Source organism: Adiantum capillus-veneris, chromosome 20 (genome assembly GCF_014529385.1).
Source record: "Adiantum capillus-veneris isolate H3 chromosome 20, ASM1452938v2, whole genome shotgun sequence".
Taxonomy (NCBI): domain Eukaryota; kingdom Viridiplantae; phylum Streptophyta; class Polypodiopsida; order Polypodiales; family Pteridaceae; genus Adiantum; species Adiantum capillus-veneris.
The window spans coordinates 85,500,116-85,523,598 of NC_140950.1; the positions used below are offsets into that span (position 1 = coordinate 85,500,116).

General features: G+C 45.5%; 2 protein-coding genes across 3 annotated transcripts in view; one reads left to right on the forward strand and one right to left on the reverse strand.

The window, feature by feature from the left end:
* The first annotated feature begins 741 nt into the window (after positions 1-741).
* Positions 742-23,483, forward strand: part of HPY2 (RING/U-box superfamily protein) — a 28,221-nt gene continuing 5,479 nt past the window's right edge. For both annotated transcript variants that reach the window (XM_086491664.1, XM_086491665.1), the window contains exons 1-2: positions 742-898; positions 965-1,036. In XM_086491664.1, coding sequence (XP_086347790.1) covers positions 827-898; positions 965-1,036 — 144 coding nt within the window. In that variant the 5' untranslated portion in view covers positions 742-826. The remainder of the gene's footprint in view (positions 899-964; positions 1,037-23,483) is intronic.
* On the reverse strand, positions 11,657-13,401 carry LOC147432855 (uncharacterized). Its single transcript, XM_086491492.1, has one exon. It carries the CDS (start codon positions 13,337-13,339, stop codon positions 11,657-11,659), a length of 1,683 nt encoding a protein of 560 aa, XP_086347618.1. The 5' UTR covers positions 13,340-13,401.

Sequence of the window (23,483 nt, forward strand, 5' to 3'; positions counted from 1 at the left end):
CTCGAGCTTGCTAATGCGAGCTTTGAGGTCGTGATTCTCTTCCATGACCCAATCGAGGTGAGGGTGTGTGTGTGTGTGTGAGAGAGAGAGAGAGAGAGAGAGAGAGAGAGAGAGAGAGAGAGAGAAGTTTTGCATGAAGTAATCCCCCCCCCCCCCCCCCCCCCCCCCAAACCACCACCACAAAAGAAAAAAACAACCAAAAATTGACTTGCCAATCCCTTTGCTAAGAAGAATCAAAGTGCATTGCAAAACAATCACAAAAAAAAGAGATAAGCAAAGAGTCAGAAAGCTTAATAACAGAGAGGCGAGATAAGCCCATCGAGCTCGTTCGTCTCGATGAAGAGACGACGATCGACTCTAGTCAATTTGGCGTAAGACATGTGATAATCAGAACCTAAAGCTTGATCTGATCAGCCATGTTGTTCAAGTTTCGGGCACGGTGACCAACACTGTTAGTTTCCTTAAACGAAAGAAAAAGAAAAAATGTTTTCTTCTTTCTTGACGTGATGTCCCCTTAGCACTCGGTTGGCGGTCAAGGGGGGTGCTGTGGGAGAGCTAACTCCTTGGTGGCAACCTAAGTTCCTTTTTGTTACTAAAGGTCTCAAACTTAGTTAGCCGATGTAACTTATGTATAGGGTGGTTGTTGGGAGATGTCATGGCTGGGATGAAACATGGCTTTCTTTGTATTTTTTTTGGTTTAAAAGAACATTTCCCAAAAATAAATAAGAAAAATTTCCTAGTATGCTACTTCAAAATTTCCCTCCTCTGCATGTAGGTATATCATAGCGTCTAAACACTCTTCATTTGTCCCGCCAAGACAGCGAAAATGTCAGTAGGACTGGATCGCATGCGTTCTGCCATAAGCACTCTCGACGATGCCAACCAGACCCTCCGCATGGTAACCCTACTTCTTCAATTTGCTCGCAACCTACTAAAGAGAAAAGCTCAATTTGCTTGCTTTCAGGAGCTTGGTTCGAGTCTGGTGATGCTCAAGATGGTAGCGGAAGATTTGGAGGTAGACAGTCAAACAGAACTGGTGCGCTCTCTCTCTCTCTCTCTCTCTCTCTCTCTCTCTCAAAAAGAGCCAAACCAAACCCCACACACACTTTTTTTCTTGATTTAATTTAGAAGTGGGAAACCTTAAAGCGAAGAAAACCCATAATAAAGAAGTTCGGGACACGAGCATTGTGATGCTCAGAAATCTAGAAATAATCAAAGAAAATCCTAGGGATTTAAAGAGAGATGTCTCCCACATCATAAGCATAGTGTAGTGCTTGTCCAAGCGAAAACTTGAAGTAATGGAAAGGATCAATTTCTAGTGCATGAAACATCTGAGAGTTACGTTGATGCCATATGGTCCACATAATCCAAATCCGATCCAACTGAAGAGGACCTCAAATGGAGACTGTAGTTGTTGGAGGACGCTAAAAATTTAGAACTGTCTGTGAAAGATTCTAGATGGGAAACGAAGGCGTAGAGTAGAGAAAACTTGCCTGATGAAAGTCCGGGAGCAGTGACAATCTCAAACCAAATTCATAACAGACTCGTCAGCTCCTTGACATCGGACACAATGAGAGGAGGCAATGCGTCTTACATGCAATAAAGTATCAAATGGTTGTCTTGTGTTTTGGAGTAAAAACGCTAGGGTTGAATGTAGGTATCTGATGCACAAAATGATAAGGCTGATCTGTTGCTGCCAAGCGCTAGCTAGAGATGATCCAATCCCTGGGCTCCCTTGCTCCCTTCATAGGTAAGAATTGGGCTTAAGAACTTCCGAAGGCATAGGTAGGGCAAAACTGGAAGACAAAGTTAAAAAAATAAATATGATTTATTAATAAACTCAATTTCCGCTAGGTTTTTGGGTAAAATTGTCACATTTGTCCACATGGAGAATCCGATTGATGCAGGGATTGGCTCGTTGGATTCCTCTAACCTAAAACTACATGCATATCATGCTAGATGTCCACTGTAGTGGAACATCACTTTTCAAAATGCGAGTACAAACCATTATTGCAAGTGTAACAAACTATTGATGTGTCAAAGCCCTGAAGAATGGAGTTAACTTGCAGATGCCGGCCGAAGGGCCTAAACCCTAAGAGAACAAGTAACAGAAGAAGAAGTCTTACCAACTTATGGGGACCCCGTCCGATGGGGCCTTGAGTGACATAAAGGATTTAAATAAAGTTGGACTCTTAAGGCTTGCGCAAACTGATGACGTGGCAGATTTTCGTAAATTGTGCTTGCAGCTTTTTGGTTTTGCTTTTGGACCATGTGCTTTTGAGTTTGAAGGCTTTTTACTTTAAACTGCTTTTGGGGCCTAGGGCCTTTAAATATGAGGTTAGCGCTCATTCTTTGGCATGCTTCGTGGAGAAGGTGCAGAGTCTGGAGTATTGGCTTGTATTGTGTTGATGCAATATAAAGAAACACCAAAAGGGGCGCCAAGGTTTGGGGCCAATACTTTCTGGGGTGGAATTTCGCCACTCCATGTCGCGTGTCGTCTCTCTCTCTCTCTCTCTCTCTCTCTCTTTTAGTTCGGTTGTTATTGAAGTGCTAAAAGTCTGTTCAGCCTGTTCTTTTCTATTGGCACGTGGTGTCCGTCTTGTGACAGTGGTATCGGAGCATCAGACGTGTGCTTTTCTGAAAGCATACCGGTCCATCAAAAGAGCAGACAGAGCAATCCAAAGACTTTTGGAATTTGTTCGAGGTATCTTCGCTCTCCAACCCGGACTCCAGAGACTTCTGGAATTTATTCGAGGTATCTTCATCCTCCAACCCGGACTTATTAGCCATTCCCACCCTGACTTCATTGCGCATCAGATGCGCTCCCGTCTTCACCGCTCATGTCTTACAGGGCATAAGCCATTAAGAGCACTTGCCAGAGAAGGATCCAAGATTTGTTTTGAGCTGCTGTTTTTCTCAGAAACAGTACCATGCAGATGTCTATAGCTACCAAGCCGCACACTTCCAAGGACTTGGCAAGCTTTTAAGAATTTTTTCTGTCGAAGTTATATGGTTTCTGACATCTTCTTTCTGAGTGCAACTTCTGGCAGAGTGGGGTATCCTGAAATGCTTGCCATGGAAACCTTAGCTTATTATAACTCGAAGTTTCTCAACATCTCTCAGTAGATGTCTCTTCACGAGCAGATGACCTTGGAGGTCCAGTGCGATTGCTATCTTGGGACTACCATCGCCGCCAACGAAACACTGTTTGTCCAAGAGCCGATGGACCATGTTGTGCTCGGCTACGACCTTATGGAATGAACCTAACCCTAATTTTGGTGCAGGTTTAAGGATGGAAAGTCAGTTGACTTTTCGAGCTCGACCGATGTCGAGATTGCTTTTTAAGTTTGACTTCTGTTTGATCTTGTTTGGAATCTGTTTGAAATGGATGGTATTTGTTTTGAACCTATCTTAGTGTCTATTTGAACTATTTGACTCTGGTTTTAATACTGGTTTCATTGATTGGTGATTTTACTCCTGGGTGGAGAAGTGAGAAATACTGTTTTGGTATCGTTTGAACCTCGGAACGACGCAGTCCGATGCTTGGGGAGCGTTTCGTTGTATGTTTGAAAACCTCCAAACGACGCAGGCCGATGCCTTGGGAGCGGTTGGTTGTATGCTTGAACCTCCAAGCGACGTAGACTGCGGTCTGGGGAGCGTTTGGTTGTACAGTCTTCTGAGCTCATGGCCCGGACCTTTTTAGGCTATTTGCGGGGGGAGTGATGAGGTAGTCATTGAGTAGCTTCATACCGCAGACCGTTTGTCTCGGGGGAGTGCTCAACAGCGCTGTTTGTTGTGTCTTGTAACATGCATATGTAAGCATTTGTGTTGCATTGTGATGTGCCAACTACTGAATGAGATTGCCTGGGTATGTAATTTTAGTGCATCAAGACACCCGTGGAAGATCAGTTCTGTCTGGATGTGATGGCTAATTTTACTACGCCGGAATATCAAGAGTTTCGATCTGGACGAAAGGAGAAGTCAATTCCTTGATCAAAAAGAGCCGAAAGGAGAAGCTAACTCCTTGATCAAAAGAGCCGAAAGGAGATGCTAACTCCTTAACAAAAAGAGCAAACTGATTGTACCTCGGAATGACCCTCGGAAATTTTTGAGCTAACTTGAGTTGTTTTGCAAATATGCTGCAATCGCGGACGATTACTCTCTTTCAAGAAGGGGAGATGTAACAAACCGCTAACGTGTCAAAGCCCTGAAGAATGGAGTCAACTTGTAGATGCCGGCCGAGGAGCCTAAACCCTAAGAGAACAAGTAACAGAAGAAGAAGTCCTACCAACTTATGGGAACCTGGTCCGATGGGGCCCCGAGTGACATAAAGGATTTAAATAAAGCTGGACTCTTTAGACTTGCGCAAATTGATGATGTGGCAGATTTTCGTAAATTGCGTTGGCATCTTTTTGGCTTTGCTTTTGGACTAGATGCTTTTGAGTTTGAAGGCTTTTTACTTTAAACTGCTTTTGGGGCCTAGGTGCTTTAAATGTGAGGTTAGGGCTCATTCTCTGGCATGCTTCCTGGAGAAGGTGCAGAGTTTGGAGTACTTGCTTGTACTGTGTTGATGCAATATAAAGAAATACCAAAAGGGGCGTCAAGGTTTGGGGCCAATACTCTCTTGGGTGGAATTTTGCCACTTCGTGTCGCGTGTCATCTCTCTCTCTTTCAGTTCGGTTGTTATTGAAGTGCTAAAAGCCTATTCGTGGTGCTCGTCTTGTGACAACAAGAGGGTTCCAAAACTGGAAAACCTAATCTAATGGACTCATTCAGACATGTAGATCGTGCAAACAGGCTCACAAAATTGCCGGTACTAATCCTCCTAGGATTCTAGACACTCCTATCTAGGGATATATAGAAACTGGCTTTGGAAGTTTAGAGCGTCTGTCTTTGCCTTTGGATCTGCAATCTTTAGACAAATGACCACGCTTTACGCTTTCCACAGTTGTAACAACGGCTCTTGGTCTTCTTTCTGGAATCTGAAGCAGCAAGTGCTTCCATTCCTTTGTCAGAAATCTGAATTTTGGTGTGAATTTTTAACACGGCTTCAACGTCAATGAGAAAAGAGCCGAGATCAACAAATTCCAGCTTTTCCTTTGTGATTTGTACTCGAAGTGTCCTAGAGACCGTTCATACGCCTCAGGTAACTTCATGAGTACCAAAGTAACCAATTGAGTACTGGCTAGTGAACTTTTCATAGCCGATAGTAGATCATGAATAACCTTAGTCTCTATAAAAAATGATTGCATGGAACTTTTGGGTGGAAACTTGATGACAAATAATTGTTCAAGAAGGGTGATTGCTTGCATAGTAGAATCTCGATCGAACATTCCAAGGAGCTTGAACCACATATCGTCGGAAGTCTTCAAAGTTTGAATAGCTACAAAAATTTCCTTTGTAAGAGATTTCGCAATGGCTGACATTGCCTTCGCATTATTGGCACCTCAATTGACAGACGATTTTTGATACTCATAATCTTGAAGGTGGGTGTACTTGTTGTTGGGATCCTCGTAGGATGGAGCTCCAAGCTGTTGACTATGTCTTATAAGCCTTTCTACGTGAACGTGAGTCGCATAATCAGTTCCAATGGGCGTATTTATCGCCGTTTAATTTGTTGTCGACGCTCGAGCAAGGGGGTGCCATGTTGAAGTTACAAGATTTGAAAAATGTTCTTCCTTTCGCACTCCAAGGAATGGCTGCACCAACTCCCAAGCCGCTCCACACACTCTACACAGGGCTCCAAAAGAAATGGGCTCCAACTTTCCCAAGTGCCTTGAAAACTTCCTTCCAAGCCACCACCTTCTTGCTTCCCCAAGCTACATAGTGGAATCTCCTCCAATGCTCAAAAGGCGCTCAAAACCCTCAGCCAGGTAGCGTTTAAAAACGCTATGGATTACAGGGGCCTCAAGGTCATCGACAAGTGGAACAAGCTATCGTGGTCAAGGGGTTTTGATTTGGTACAACGTTTTAAAACGCACAGGGGTACTTCTCCTTGCTGACGTCGTCGAAGGGATGCCCTGGTGCCGTCATTGGTGCTACAGGGGGAGGGTTATGAAATGCAGGCTGCAACGGGACCGCACCCTCACGGGGAGGCAACAACAGGGGGCGTAACCCAAAAAACGCTGCATTCAGAATTACCCATGTGCTTCAAGAGCTCTTGCACTTCTTCTTCTACTTTTCTAGTGTCTTTGAAACCTGTAACACGCACATGAAGGGCTCTAGTCTTTCTCTTTTGCTCTTCTTCAATTGTCATATTGATGATAGTGGATGTCACTGTGGCTTCAAGCATCTTATCTTTTCCTTTCTTTGCGTCCTCGATCCACTTTTTAGCTTTATTAACCTTCTCTTGTGTTTTGAATAGGTGCTTTGCCCATGAAGAGGTTGTTCGTGCCTTCTACTCTCTCTTCTCGTGGAGTTTTCACTTGCTCCTTAATGCTTGCGAGTTGCTTTATCATTGAGGGTTGATTTTCTCCCTCCTTTGTGGGGTTATTTTTGCAAGCTACGAGGTCTCCCTTAAGTGCTTCGATCAACGTATCCTTTTTATTCATGCATTTTTCCATTTTTGATTTCCAGGATTTCAGTCCCTAGCGTTTTCAGTTTTCAGCCCGTCTCATCGTCGTCATCATTGTCGTCGAGATTGTCGGCAAGTCCATTGCATCTAGAACATTGTACCAGATTTGTGCAATCAATAGCATAGACCTCTCTCACCATAGAGAGTAGGGCCTTGGAGGAGGGTTTGACAACAGTTTGGTGTCGTATTCTTCTCCATCTCTCTCAGTCTCAGCACCTTCATTCACTGTGTCATTCACTTTGTTTGTGATCATTTGCACTCTCTCATTAAAGGAATGAAAGGCTCTCCATTCCGTTAGTAAAAGGAACCCTTGAGCACAGTTCGAAGCACTCATCTTGAGCAAAGTTCAACATCTACTTCCGCTGCATCTTACATTGGTTTCAGAGCTTTGGCAATGTTTCTATATCACTCAAGGAAAGAACCACATAAATTTTTTTGCTTGTTGCGGTCGCATGTAACCCAAGTCCACTTGGTTGTGTCGATTCCTAATCGTGTTTTTGAAGAGTGACAGGTAACCCAAGAAAGAAGGGCTTGTCAAACCTCCCCTTGTTCCTATTTTCACTCATTGAGAGCGGACCGTGCACTTAGTGGCCGGCCAATCGACGTGAGGTGGGAAACAACAACCTTGGTGTGAGCGCAAGGCCTCCAAGGGGTGCGCCCGCAAGAAAGAGTAGAGCTCGGGTAAGATAAAAGCCTTCTCTAACACAGATTGCAAGCTAAAGAAAGAACCAAAGAACCACAAGAACCCAAGTTCCTCGTGAACTTAAGTACCCAAAATCGCAGTGTATGGTCATCACTTGAAGTAGAATGGATACTCCGTGTGGAGGTGATGAGCATGGAGGTTGCGAAGAAGAATTTTCCCCACCAGTAGGTTTTCTGACCCTCCCCCTTCCTCATCTACGCCAAGGATTGCACCAAATCCTATGGAGGCTTTGGTCAAGATGATGATGGACATGATGTTACAACAAGAAGCGCGATGCGCCGCCCTGGAGCGCGAGCGCGAAGAAAGAAAGGCAGCCTTGGATCGCGAGCGTGATCAAGCGTGCTTGGCGGCCGAGGGAAGAAAGGCAATCTTGGATCGCGAGCGAGAAGAAAGAAAGGCAGAATTGGATAGCGAGTGCGAAGACAGACGGTTAGCCTTGGAGCATAAGCGCGATCAAGCGCGCTTGGCGGCCGAAGAAAGACGAGCGGCCTTGGAGTTAGAGAGTGAGGCGCAGAGAGACCAACGCATGGTCCTACAGGTACTCACCTCGAAGCCCGAGCCAGTCAAAGATGTTGGTAGTTCATCAAGTAGCTCAAGCAGAGATTCGAACTCCAGCAACCCCGTCACTGAGAACTTAGAAGTTGACATTCAGTAAGTATGACGGTAAGACGGATGCATCATGCTACTATTATTCATTCTTGGTTGCATCAATTTAATGCTTACTTTGCGACAACCAAGAAGACAGGAAATAGCGAGGTTTGACGGCAGCCATATACCTTGCCGATGATGCCATTAATTGGTACCACGCATGGCAAGAGGCATAGTTGACCGCGCACCTAGAGGAAGCCGAAGAAGGTGCGTCCCTTTCTTTCAATTGGTCCGACTACCAAGACAAGCTCAAGGCGCGGTTTATGCCACCCAAGTACCTAGCACGGTTGAAGGACGATTGGCGCAGTCTCAAGCAAAATGGTATGTCAGTTATGTCTTTATGATTTATCTAATCGTATTTTGTAGCTCAACACCCAATCACGCAAATCGGATGATGAGCGCAAAGAGGCATTCCTTTATGAATTGGACGAGTATATCAAGTATGATGTCGAGGTACTCGATCCCATAGATCTCAACTGTCACGTGCACATCTAACCCTATGTGTACGTGGACAAGCTACTTCATGACATGGGTTCAGTTCAATTCAGTTAGCCTAGCTTAGGAAGTGTCTTGGCACGTTTGTGAGTCTATTCGCAGACCGTGCATGTCCAGGCACTTAGATTAGATACATATCCTCTGGTTGCACACAGCATGATCATTAGATTACAGTCAGAACCCATCAGGAGCATTTTTACAAATAGACCTATTTTCCTATTTAGCCAATTTTCACGTGCAAATCATGTGTGTCATGTTTTGGAGAAGAAGAGACTGAGAGAGTCTCCTTCTCCGAAATCTTTTCAATCTTCGCCTGCATATTTGCAATGAGAGAGGGAGAATGAACAAGTTCCTCTCCACGAATGACAATGGGAGAGTCACTTTTGGCATTCAAAGTGAACGTATTTTTCGCCCAATCAACGAGAGGGTTATACTCACGAAACCATTGAATGCCCAAAATCATATCACATCGTGAGAGAGGAGAGACAAAAAATTTTCTACGGAAAACAGCTTGTTGAACTATAAACAACACACCAAGACACTCTTTCGTGATGAGAGAGTCCATTCCGGGAGCGAAGCCAGAGACCTTGAGAGGAGATTTCTGACTAACCTCTAGGCGGGCTCTCTCAACAAGAGAGGGACTGATCACATCATGCATACTACTTGGGTCAAACAATATGACAAAACGCTGTCCCGTCATATGACCATAACATTTAATGAGAGACTCATCAATGGGAGGGTCAGGAGAAACTTGGGACACACTCGTGTTGTCATTAATTGCATTGACAGAGGAAGTGGGTTTTGTGGATTCTTTATATTCATTTGTTTCAAGCTTAGGACATGCTCTTTTTATGTGACCCTTAAAGTGAGAATAAAAACAACGACCTTCCTTAGAATAAGTGCTTTGCTCATCCGACGTGATGTATCGTCCTAAAATTCCTTGTGCTACCTTTTCATATGGAGTAAGCTTAGGTTTAGCAATTGTGTTAGCCTTACCCTTAGGTTCATTGTTAGAGTTCTTTTCCGAGGAATTAGAGGAAGAAGGGCTAGAAGAGTTACCATTCTTACCATTCTTACCGTTCTTACCATTCTGCGTGTTTTGAGAATTCTGAGATGTTTCTTGAGAAGTTTTGTTCTCCTTAGGCTTTCCCTTGTTGTGCTTCATCTCTTGGGAGAGAGCAATTGCTACCGCCTTGTTGAGATCGATTGGGTCGAAGACTTCTATATCAAACTTGATGTAGTCGTCCAACCCAAAAAGGAATGCCTCTTTGCACTCATCATCCGACTTGCGTAATTGGGTACCTAGCTGCAAAACACGATTATAAAAAGACATAACCGGCATATCATTTTGCTTGAGAGCGTGCCAATCGTCCTTCAATCGTGCGAGGTACTGTGGTGGCATAAACCGCGCCTTGAGCTTGTCTTGGAAATCAACCCAATTGAAGGAAAGGAGCGTGAATTCGTCGGCTTCCTCTAGGTGCGCGGCTAACTATTCCTCTTGCCATGCGTGGTACCAATTGATGGCATCACCGGCAAGGTACATAGCTGCCGTCAAAACCTTTCTATTCCTGTCTTCTTAGTTGTCGCAAAATAAACATTAAATTGATGCAACCAAGAATGAATAACCGTAGCATCCATCTTACCATCATACTTACTAAAAGTCAACTTCTCTGTGACTGGGTTGTTGGAGTCCGCATCCCGGCTTGCGCCACTTCAGGAACTACCAACATCTTTGGTTGGTTCAGACTTCGAGGCAAGAACTTGGCGAAGCAATTCTTGAGTGCGGAGTTCTCTTTGAGCCTCACGCTCGGCCTCCAAGGCCGCTCTTTGAGTCTCCCGATCTGCCTCCACGGCCGCTTGTCTTGCTTCAGGTTCCTCCTATCTTTGTGCTTTTCTTTCTTTTCGTTCATCCCGCTCGCGTTCCAAGGCAATGCGAGTCGCTTCTTGTTGTATGGCAATTCTTTCGTTGCGTTCTTCGCGCTCGCGTACCAAGGCAATGCGAGTCGCTTCTTGTTGTATTGCATTTCTTTCGTTTCGTTCTTCACGTGCGCGATTCGCTTCTTGTTGTGCCAGAGCAACACGAGTCGCTTTGCGATTCGCTTCTTGTTGTTGGGCCATCATGTCCAACATCGACTTGACCATCGCCTCCATGGAAGTTGGTACAACCTCGTGGCGTAGATGGAGAAAGGGGAGGGTCGGAAAAATCTCTGGGTGGGGAAAATTCTTCGTCGCCTCTCTCATGCTCATCACCTGTATGCGAAGTATCCATTCCGCTTTGGGTGATGACCATGCACTATGATCTTTGGTTCTTAAGTTCACGAGGAACTTGGGTTCTTGAGTTCTTGAGTTCTTGTGGGTCTTGGGTTCTTGGGCTCTTGAGGGTCTTGAGGTCTTGAGGTTCTTGAGGTTCTTCTTTTGCTTGCAATCTGTGTTTGAGAAGGATCTTCTCTTCACCCGAGTTTGGCTCTTTTCTGCGGGCGCACCCCTTAGCGGCCTTGCGCTCACACCAAGGTTGCTTTTTCCCACCTCACGTCGATTGGCCGGCCGCTAAGTGCATGGTCCGCTGTCAATGAGCGAAAAGAGGCACAAGGGGAGGCTGGACAAGCCCTTCTGTCCTGGAATTCTTGTCACTCTTCAAAAACACGATTAGGAATCGACACCAAAGTTACTTGGAATGGGAATGGGGAACCGGAACGGGGGGCTCCGGAACGGTACCAGAACGTATAGGCGGGGACCGGAACGGGAACGCCGGAACGGTCCACCAAAAAACGTTGAAATTAGCCTCAAAACAACCTATAAGTTAGGAAACAACTATAAGCCAAGCTTCTAACACCTACTTGGATAATTAGAATCATGTTCAAGCATGTTTTAAGTTTCAACATGTCGCTTGTGCGCGATGCGCGTTAGTGGTTGCGGATGTAAATTCAATTTACCGGGGTTGTAGACACCTCATAACATACTAAGTGCATCACAAATAACATTATCTAGGAAGTGCAAAGATTGAAGAGCTCAATAAAGTTGAATAGACAGAAAGACGGATTAAAAACTTAAAAGACTATGACTATATAGTATAAATTCAAGTGTGGCTTATAAGGCCAGCCAAGGCACTACAAAAAGGTAAGCACTGAGAAAAGATAAGAGTCGAGGCTCAAGAGTAAAGACTAGCCACTATGGACTCAAGAGCTCAATACATAGATGCCAAAATGCCATAATGGAAACATGTCAAGGGCCAAGGCTCAAGGACCAGTGGCAGAAGAGCCAGCCTGCCAATCTGTAGTGGTGTCATTGAGATCATGGATGTCATCCCAATCCTCATCCCCAACAGGCTCGTCTGCATCATCCACTTCATGTAAAACCTCTGTAGATCCACCCTCCCCAAGTATCTCCGCCTCTGCCTCCATCTCCCACTGTAGAAAGGGATCTGATACTTTGGATGCTGACTTGCAAAGCATACGCAAGTTTGCACTCACAAATACAAGATCATTTGCTTTCTCCACTGCAAGTCGGTTTCTCTTCCTGGATGCAACGTGGCTATAAACACTCCACAATTGCTCCAAGCAAGAGGAGCTAACCGCTTGGCTGAGGATGCGGATAGCTAGTCTCTGAAGCTCTGGCCCATCTGAGCCATAGTCTTGCCACCACAAAACTGAGGAGATCTTGGTGCGATCAACTTGGGCATCGGCAAGCCCAAATGATCCTCGCATATCCCTGTACATAGCAAGTTGATCCTTGATTTTGCGGCGCTCTTCTCGATCAGGGTGAAACATGGTCAAGATCTCGTTCCATTGCTTGGTCACCTCCCCATCATGCTCCTGTCCTGCACCTTGAAACTCTGGATCCAGCACAAAAGCCGCACCATGGAAAGGGGAAGCATAGGCGTCCCATCTGCTCTGACAAAGCAAGCTAATCTCCTCAAACCTATCTGCATTTGGCTCAAGTGTTTGGAGGGCCTCCACCATGTGATCCATGGCCTCATAAACCTTGCCAATGCAAGGTTGCATGCCATCAACTACTCGAAGCAAGTGGAGTACCGGCTGTACCATTTGGTCTATAGTCTTCAGTGACTCCCAAAACTGGGGATCCTCTGACTTGCTTGCACATAAGATCCCTGCGACTGAACCTGCGTAGGATGAGGAAGTATACTCCGTACTGATGAGGGTCTGCCGCACTGCACTCTGACATTCGCATAGGCGATGAACCATTAGGTAGTTGTAGGCAAAGCGGGTCTCGCAATACTTCAAGAGAACCTTACCCCCTGACCGCTTCAAGAATGCAGCACGAAGGAGATTGTGATTGTTGATGAAGGACACTATCTTGGACGCACTTGTAATGAGAGGCTCAATCCAAGGTAGGCGCCCTATATCCTTTAAAAGGTTATTGAGACAATGTGCCATACAAAATGACACTTTGATGCGGGGATACATGCCCTCCAAAATGGCGCCGGCTGCCTTGTTTGATGCCTCCCCATCCGTGACAAGCTGCAACACCATCTCTGGGCCAATGATCTCTATGGCAGACGCCCACTCTCCAGCAAGCACATCGGCGGATTTCCCTGTTTCTGTGGCGTCATGTGAGTGGGCAAAGTACATCTCTCCCTTGCAATAAGCCACAAGCCCATGAATGGATCTCCTCCTTGTGTCGCTCCATCCATCTGCAATGAGTGTCACTCCATACTTGGCCCATTGTCGCTTCATGTTTACGGCTGCCATCTCCACAACGGCCTTCTCTCTATCAAGAAGAGTAGTACGGAGGGCCTCTGAAGTGGGTGGCACGTAGCGTGGCCCGTAATCCCCAATCCTTGTGCACATTGCCTTGAAGTAGTCCGACCTATACAATGTACATGTCACAAAGGTCAAAAGAGAAGACAATGTAGATTGAAAAACAAACATACTAGTTATGGTCATGATATGAAAGAGCATTGAGAACTTGGAACTTACCGAGCCTTTATGAAAGGGATATGATCGTGATAAAAAAAGCGGGCAACGGCGGCATCCACATCCTCCTCCTTCTTGGGATCCCATGACGAATCTAGAGTTTGTTGACGATGGGTGGGATGAGAGGGAGTGCTCGTTTGAAATGATGATTGAGCCGCCGCACTACTACCTCCAATGGAAGCGTGCGAATGAGTAGTAGAAGAAGGAAAAACCAAGTGATTGGGGTCAATGGCTCTCCGCTTGGGTCGATCATTTGCTTTGGCTCTTATGATGGCATCCTTGATCTCAAGCTCCTTCTTCTTCTCGGCCGTCACATTAATGCAAAGTTTCACTTGCTCCCCCACTATGTGAAGGAGATGTGCTCGAACCTTGCTTGTCCCGGATTTGCGTTGAAATCCACATAGTTTGCACGTCCATGATCTTGCACCGCCTTCTTTGCCCAAGACTTCGGAGTGCACCTCATCCCACCATGAAGGCTCATCCTTCTTTCCTCTCTTACCAACCGAGGGACCTTCATTTGATGCGGAAGCTTGTGCCATGTTGATGGCGCTTGAGACTTGAGGCTTGAAACTCAAGAGAGAGATGGAGGGATGGAGCTTGAAAGTTGAGAGAGGGATGGAGCTTGAGAGAGGGATGCAATGAAGGAAATTGGAATGGAGCTTGCAAGTTGCGAGAGGGATGAAGCTTCAACCTTGAGAGCTTGTGGCTTCGAGCTTGAGAGAGAGGGTGAGAGAGGCTTGAAGCTTCAAGCTTGAGAGAGGGTGTGAGAGAGTGGCTTCAAGCTTCAAGCTTGAGAGGGAGGGTGAGAGGGAGAGAGTGGCGCTTCAAGACTCAAGTAGCAATGCGGGAGAGTGAGGGCTATGAAATTGTGAGGGGTGTGCATTAGCTTTTATAGGAGAAAATAGTGAAGACCCCCCCCCCCCCCCCCCCAAACACACACACACCTCTAGTGTGAACCATCCCATGAGTGGGCGCTCCAAAAACTGCCACTTGTTTTTGAAATTTAAAAACTGCCACCCAAATTTGAATTTTAAAAACTGCCGCCAGACGTTCCGTCCGGCCGTTCCGGACCGTTCCGTCCCCGTTCCGCCCGGCTGTTCCGCTGTTCCGCTGTTACGTTCCGGAACCGGAACATCCGCCCGTTCCCGTAGCCGTTTCTCCGGCCGGCCTTGCTCGGAACGCCGTTATGGAACGAAATGCCCCCGTTCCGCCCGTTCCGTGTTACTGTGATCGACACGCCCAAGTGAACTTGGGTTCGTGCGACCGCAATAAGCAAAAAAAATTCTTGTGATTCTTTCCTTGAGTGATACAGAATACTACCAAAGCTCTGATACCAATGTAAGGTGCATCGGAATGAATGTTTGAACTTTGCTCAAGATGAGTGCTCCGATCTATGCTCAAGGTTCCTTTTTCTTATGGAAGGGAGAGCCTTCCGTTCCTTTAGTGAGAGAGTGCAATGGACACAAACAAAGTGAATGGACACTGTGCGTGAAGGTGCATGAGACTGAGAGATAGAGAAGAGAATACGACACTAGAGACGTTGTAAAACCCTCCTCCGAAGGCCCCACTCTTGTCGGCGAGAGTTGTCTACTATTGATTGCACAAACTGGTACAAACTGAATGCATGTGACTGATGCAAGCCTAAGCTAGGTCGATGTCGACGACGGGGATGGCGAGACGGACGCTATGGCTGAAATCTACTACTCTTTATCTGCTGTCCATAAACGTTGCTGTGGGCTGACTTCTACCTGCTGAAAATCTTATGGTTCTTTAGGGCTGAAAACTGCAGATCTTTAGGGCTGAAAACTGCAGGTCTTTGTTTGCTGAAAACGCTAGGAAAAACGCTGAATTTGCTTGTCTTTGTCGCTGAAAATCTGCTGCTATGAGGGCTGAAATCTGCTGGTCTTCATCTGCTGGTCTTCATCTGCTGAAAAACGCCATGCCAATGGATGGCGATTTGGGGACTCAGGAAACGCTAGGGTTGTGGGTGATCTTGCGACGAAGCTTGATGAAAACCGCTATCTGCTGATGTCTTCAAGCAGTGGTGCCTTGATGAAAAACGCTAAGGGCTGATGAAAACGCTAGGCTAGGGCTTCTTTGCTTGGAGGAAAAACGCCACCAAGGGGGGTTCTTGCTGAGAAGTTGCCTGTTGAGCGATGGTGCTCCTGCTGCCTCTCCTGCCAAAAAGTGCTAGTTTAGGTTTGCTTATATACAAACTTACTCAATTTGCCCTACCTACTTTCCAACAAAAGTCACTTAAAAATAATAAGTGAAAAATGTCAAAAATAGGGAAAATAGGCTAAATGCACTGGAAAATTCCCCTGAAGGATTCTGATGAAATTTGATGGGAATGCTTATGATCATGCTATGTGCAACCAGAGGATATGCATCTACACTTAGTGTCTGGACATGCACGATCTGCGAACAGACTCACAAAAAGTGTGAGACACTTCTAATCTAGACTGACTGGATTGAACTGAACCCTGATCATGCTGTAGCTTGTCCACGGACACATAGGGTTGGATGTGTCACGTGACAGAGCCATACACACCCGTTAGTCTAAGTAGAATCCTATTTAGGCATGCTCTGCAATGATTCTTCAGTCTTAAGGCTTACACGCAATTGCGCAATACACAATGCATGAATTGGGATCATCCTTCACAAAAGAATCTTGATTCTTCATAGAAAGAACATTAACTCAAAGTTGAAGAATAGAGTCCAGACTCCACACAAAAGCTTGGAGCAAAAAGATGATAGATTATAGATTATAAAGATGGCTTACAAGGCCAGCCAAGGCGCTACAAAAAGGCATGTAGAGGCTAAGAGTGCTAAATAACAATTGTAAGAGTCAATAGGTGACATGTCAAGACTCAATTACTCATATGGTAGTGCAATACAAAAAGGGCGCAAAGCCGACGGCCACAAAGGAAACAAATATCAAAAACCAATGAGCAATGAGTCATGACTCATGCCTGATGTTCACCTCTAGGTAGGGGAAGAAGAGCATCCCATCTTCCAATCTGTAGTGGAGTCCTGGACGTCGTCAATATCATCCCAATCCTCCTGCATAGGCTCATCCTCATGCGTAGATCCTCCTGCCTCTCCAAGCACCTCTGCCTCTGCCTCCATCTCCCACTGTAGAAAGGGATCTGTCACTTTGGATGCTGACTTGCAAAGCATTCTTAAGTTTGCACTGACAAAAATAAGATCATTTGCTTTCTCCACTCCAAGTCGGTTCCTCTTTCTAGATGCAATGTGGCTATATACACTCCACAATTGCTCCAAGCAAGAGGAGCTAACTGCTTGGCTGAGAATGCAGACGGTAAGTCGCTGAAGATCGAGACCATCTGAACCATTTTCTTGCCACCACAAGACGGAGGAAATCTTGGTGCGATCAATTTGGGCATCGGCTGTCCCAAATGATCCTCGCATATCCCTGTAAAATGCAAGCTGATCCTTTATCTTGCGTTGCATGACACCATCAGGGTGAAGCTTCTTCAAGATGGTGTTCCAATGTGTGTTTACCTCCGAATCATGCTCTTGCCCTGCACCCTGGAACTCTGGGTCCAACACAAAAGATGCACCATAAGGAGGTGAACTATAGGCATCCCATCTGCTACTGCAAAGCTCTTTGATTTCTTCGAGCCTATTTGGGTTCTTCTCATACTCTTCAAGGGCCTCGACCATGCGATCCTTGCCAATGCAAGGTTGCATACCATCCATCACTCTAAGCAAGTGGATCACTAGTTTTACCATTTTGTAAATACTCTTTAGGGACTCCCAGAACTCAGGATCCTCCACCTTCTCTGTACAAATGATCCCTGCGACTGTACTTGCATGGGTAGTCTGAGCAAACGTTGCACTGATGAAGAGCTGCCGCATTGCACTTTGACACTCTACAAAGCGGCTCACCATTAGATAGTTGTAGACGAAGCGGGTCTCACAATATTGTAGAAGCACTTTGCCCACTGACCGCTTCAAGAACTTGGCTCGAAGTATGTTGTGGTTGTTGATGAAAGCAACCACCTTGGATGTGGATGCAATGAGAGTCTCTATCCAAGGTAGTTTGCCGAAATCCTTCAAGAGGTTGTTAAAGCAATGTGCCATGCAAAAAGACACAATGATGTGAGGATAAGTGCCTTCCAAAATAGCTCCGGCTGCCCCTGTTTGATACCTGCCCATCGATGACCAGACCTATCACAACGTCCGACCCAATGGTCTCTATGGCGGAGGCCCACTCACCCGCAAGGACATCTGTTTTCTTGTCTCCGTGGCATCATAAGAGTGTTGGGCAAAATACATCTTCCCTTTGGAATAGGCAACAATGCCATGGATGGATGTTAGGTGCAGCGGATTGAATGTTTGCGCTTTGCTCAAGATGAGTGCTCCGAATTGTGCTCAAGGTTCATTTTTGTTCTTATGGAAGGAAGAGCCTTCCGTTCTTAATGAGAGAGTGCTATGATCACAAACAAGTGAATGGACACTGTGCGTGCAAGTGAATGAGGCTGAGAGATAGAGAGAGAAGAGAGATACGACACCAGAGACGTTGTAAAACCCTCCTCCGAAGGCCTCACTCTCGTCGGCGAGAGTCGTCTACTTATGATTGCACAATCTGGTACAATGGTGATGCATGAGACTACAAGTCTAGGCTATGTCGAGGATGACGACGGTGACGACGAGACCGACCTAAGGGCTGCTGAATCTGCTACTCTCTAGGGCTGAATTTGCAGGTTCTTCTTGGCTGAAAAACGCTAGGCCAAAACTGATGTCGATAATGGCTTTTACTAACGCTAGGGATGAGTTATTCCGGCCGGAAAGATCTGATGCAAAACCGCCAGGATGGGACTTGCTTGGCGATGGTTGTTGATGCAAACACTAAGTGCTGGGTCTTGCTTGGAGAAAATCCACCAAGTTCTTGCTTGAGAAGTTGCCTGCAGAGCTTGGCTCCTGTTGCCTCTTCTACCATTTAGTGCTAGTCTAGGTTTGCTTATATACAAACTTACTCAATTTGCCCTACCTACTTTCCAACAAAAGTCACTTAAAAATAATAAGTGAAAAATATCAAAAATAGGGAAAATAGGCTAAATGCATTGGAAAATTCCCCCGATGGAATCTGATGGGAATGCTTATGATCATGCTGTGTGCAACCAGAGGATATGCATCTATACTAAGTGACTGGGCATGCACGGTCTACGAATAGACTCACAAAAGTGCCAGATCACTTCTAATCTAGATTGATCGGACTGACTGAACCCTGATCATGCTGTAGCTTGTCCACGGACACATAGGGTTGGATGTGTCACGTGACATCCTCTCCTTTTCAAAGTGAGGTACTAGTACCGAACTGTATGGCGTCGAGGGAGATCGCCAACAGCATCTGGAATCTTGGAAGGGACTCTTCGCCGGCCCACTCTGATGTGTGGGTCGTGCGGTACTTGAACTTCATAAATGTCTGCAATGCTTGCTTCTTTGGGCCGCGCCGAAAGCGACACAAAGTCTTTTGTGGCTCCTTCAATGCTTCAACTTCGTCAAGAGTCATGATTCTTTCTTCTTCAAGAATCTCCATGGCTGAAACTTCTTGAAACCATTTCCAACACAAAACCATGAACATACCTATTCCACGTAAAGTGAGTGGAAAAAATCTTGTCTTCCTCAAAGATTGTGCATGCAATGTAGATGAACAAAGAGATGGAGTGCTAACCCGTTCACCACACACCTGCAAACAATGAGATCGAATCTTTCTCTTCTGATCTAAAGCAATCAACTCTGGCAATTCACAACGGAAATGCCCATGCTTGGTGCTCATACTTTCATGTGCTCTTTCTGCAAACGTGTCATGCCAAGGAAGAGACATGGAATGTGACTTCCTTGAATGCATACTTTTCATGAAAAATCCACATACATTCGTGTTCATTCATGAGTGAAACGTGCTCAACGTACAATATGTCATGCCTTGGAAAAGGGATCACATAAAGACGCTGACTAAAATACAGAAACGATCACGAATGAAACACTCGAACAATGCGTGCGTATCAATCATGCGAACACATAATACTTCCTGTAAGGGTTCTTTGGACCTAGGCTCGAGAGCCAAGATCGCTTCTTCCTGAATGATCGAATCGTCCTGTGGGGGTTCTTTGGACCTCGACTCGAAAGCCAAGATCGATTCTTCGTGATTGATCGAATCTGTAATGATGTTAGCTTCGCTAGCAAAAGCATCAACTAACACATCTTCCTTGTGAACAATCACATCATCTTCATGCAACTCATCATGCTTGTGAGAAATCACATCTTGATCATGCAAACCATCATGCTCATCATTATCATCCAAATCATCATGCTTATCATTGTCAATCAAATCATCATGCAAATCATTGTCATTTAAATCATCATGCTTCTCATAATCATGCAAATCTTGGGTGTCATGCTTGGGAGAAGAATATACTGAGAGAGTCTCTTTTTCTTGAATCTCTTGCATCTGTGCCTGCACTTGAGAAAAGAGTCGCAACATCTCTTGCATTCTTGCTTTGTTCTCGCGATCAAATCTTGCTTGACTTTCTTTTTCTTCCAAGTCGTACTGACGCTCTATGGCTGCCATTTCTTCTTCGTATTCACAATCTATGGCTGCCCTTCTTTCTTCGTAGTCACGATCTATGGCTGCCCTTCTTTCTTCATGGTCTAACTTCCTGTCCATAAACAACTGCGGCAACTCCTTCATAGAAGTTAGTGCAATCCTTGTCGTAGATGGGGAAGGGTCAGAAAAATCTCCTAGTGGGGAAAATTCTTCTTCGCCTCTCTCATGCTCATCACCTTGAAGCAAAGTATCCATTCCGCTTCGAGTGATGACCATTCTGAAGTCGTGGGTTCTTGTGGTCTTGGGTTCTTAAGTTCACGAGGAACTTGGGTTCTTGCGGGTCTTGGGTTCTTAAGTTCACGAGGAACTTGGGTTCTTGGGTTCTTGAGGTTCTTGAGGGTTTTCTTTCGCTGGCAAACCATGTTTGAGAAGGATCTTCTCTTTAATCGAGTTCTACTCTTTTCCGCGGGCGCACCCCTTGGTGGCCTTGCGCTCACACCAAGGTTGCTTTTTCCCACCTCACGTTGATTGGCCGGCCGCTAAGTGCACGGTCCGCTCTCAATGAGTGAAAAGAGACACAAGGGGAGGCTGGACAAGCCATTCTTTCTTGGGTTTCCTGTCACTCTTCAAAAACACGATCAGTAATCGACACTCCCAAGCGAACTTGGGTTCGTGCGACCTCAACAAGCAAAAAAAATTCTTGTGATTCTTGTGGTTCTTTCCTTGAGTGATATAGAACACTACCAAAGCTCTGATACCAATGTTAGGTGCAACGGATTGAATGTTTGCGCTTTGCTCAAGATGAGTGCTTTGAACTGTGCTCAAGGTTCCTTTTTGTTCTTATGGAAGGGAGAGCCTTCCGTTCTTAATGAGAGAGTGCTATGATCACAAACAAGTGAATGGACACTGTGCGTGCAAGTGAATGAGACTGAGAGATAGAGAGAGAAGAGAGATACGACACCAGAGACGTTGTAAAACCCTCCTCCGAAGGCCCCACTCTCGTCGGCGAGAGTGGTCTACTTATGATTGCACAATCTGGTACAATGGTGATGCATGAGACTGATGCAAGTCTAGGCTATGTGGAGGATGACGACGGTGATGACGAGACCGACCTAAGGGTTGAAATCTGCAATCTTGTATGTGCTGTCCAAAACCGCTATGGGCTGAAATTTGCTACAATCCAAAAACGCTGATTTGGGGGGCTGTTTCAGTGGGTCTTTATCGCTGAAAATCTGCAGGTTTAGGGCTGAAAACTGAGGTTTCTTTAGGCTGAAAACTGATGGTCTTTCCGGGCTGAATCTGCTACTTTTTAGGGCTGAATTTGTGGGCTCTTCATGGCTGAAAAACGTTGCTCATACTTGCTGAAAACCTTCGCAAAAATTGATGTCGATAATGGCTTTTACTAACGCTAGGGATGAGTTATTCCGGCGGGGAAGATTTGATGCAAAAACTCCAGGATGGGACTTGCTTGGCGATGGTTGTTGATGCAAACGCTAAGTTCCGGGTCTTGCTTGGAGGAAATCCACCAAGTTCTTGCTTGAGAAGTTGCCTGCTAAGCTTGGTTCCTGTTGCTAAATTGGCTTTATCTGACAGAAAAATAATTCTAAATGAATTATTGGAATTATAAGTGAGAGGGTTTTCCCGCTTGGAACAACAGGAAAAATAATTCTAAATGAATTATTGGAATTTTAAGTGAGAGGGTTTTTCTCACTGGAGACATCCGAGTACAGAGTATTCCTAGTGCGTCATTTAAAGTGATGGCGGGAGCACTGTGAACGGGAATATCTGTAAGGCCTCCAAGAACGGGTACTTTTGATGCGTCACATCGGATGGGTGACAGGGAGCATCAGAAAGGAGTATCCGACCATCCGGGAACGGACATCTCTGATGCGTCATAGGATGGGTGACATAGAGCATCATGAAGGGGATTGTCCGTAAGTTCGGTAGAAAAGGACTAGGTAATGGGTATTCCTGATGCGTCACAAGGTGGGTGACGGGTGCATCGGAAAGGGGATATCCATAGTCGAGAGGAAATCCGAATTGGAAAGAGGAATACGCGTAAAGACGCAAGCACAAGAATAAAGATGGGTTCTGAGAAGCTTTTCTTAAAAAGCGGAATATTTTAACGAGTTTTCCGGGAAGAGCAGACGCTTTCCCGCGAGGAATCTATGTTTGCATTGCATTCGTGCATGTGGTTGCATCCAGGGGACGCCTGGGAAGTGTTGTGAAAAGCATTGTTTTAAACCTATAAGGTTTTATTGAGTTTTTGGGCAGGTTCAGATCAATTTTAAAATATGCCGGCCGCCCACTTAATAAGTGGGCAGCCACTTAGAAAATAAAGCAACAAAACCAGCCAGCGAATTCTCTCTCCCTATTTCGGGTAAAGCAGATTAAAAAAAAAAAAAAAACGGCCGCGACCTCTATGCAAGCAGCTATTCATGCCGTGGCGAAGGAGCTATAAAAGCACCACATGCCCTCACTGAAAGGGAGTTACCAACGTCAGCAAGAGAAGACTCTTCCGTTAGATAATGCAAGAGATCGCGAGACTACGAAGGACGGAAGTCGCTTTTCCCGCGAAAGAGCGATAGGTATCTATTGTGGATTTGCCATACGAATTGTTGTCGCGTGTTTGCGTGTGTGTTTGCAGGTACTTCATCGCGAAGGAGAAGTGAGAAGGCTTCGGCCTACGCTTGGGAATTCCGGAAACGGAATTCGGAAATTGTCTGCGGAGTCTCAACTCCGAGTACCGACGGAAAAAGGATTGAGAGCTCGTCTCTCGGATTTCCCTTACAGGAAGGAACGACCATCTAGTCAGAGATTTAGAATGGAGGGGTTTTCTCCTGTTCTCGTGCTTGTAAAAAGATTCTCCCTAATAAAGGATTCTCTTTAAGGGGGGGGGACCAGACCATCTTCTGGTCCCCAGTACTGTGTCGATCTTCTCACTCTCTCTCTCTCTCTCTCTCTCTCTCTATCTATTTCTCTCTATATCCTTTGGCTTCAGTATTAAGTGATAAATTCTATTTATCCGAGTATATTTTATATTGTTATGCGCTCTCGTTTGTGACAGCTCCTGTTGCCTCTTCTGCCATTTAGTGCTAGTCTAGGTTTGCTTACATACAAACTTACTCAATTTGCCCTACCTACTTTCCAACAAGTCACTTAAAAATAATAAGTGAAAAATGTCAAAAATAGGGAAAATAGACTAAATGCACTGGAAAATTCCACTGATGGAATCTGATGGATTCTGATGGAAATGCTTATGATCATGCTGTGTGCAACTAGAGGATATGCATCTATACTAAGTGACTGGGCATGCACGGTCTACGAATAGAATCACAAAAGTGCTAGATCACTTCTAATCTAGACTGACTGGACTGATTGAACCCTGATCATGCTGTAGCTTGTCCACGGATACATAGGGTTGGATGTGTCACGTGACAATGGACCTCTTCTTAGTATCGCTCTATCCATCCGCAATGAGGGTCATGCCATACTTCGTCCATTGCCTCTTCATGTTGAGGGTTGCCATCTCCACAATGGCCTTCTCTCTATCGA

Excerpts from the sequence above, each read along its gene's own strand:
- LOC147432855 (XM_086491492.1), bottom strand. The coding sequence starts at position 13,339 with ATGCTCTTTCATATCATGACCATAACTAGTATGTTTGTTTTTCAATCT.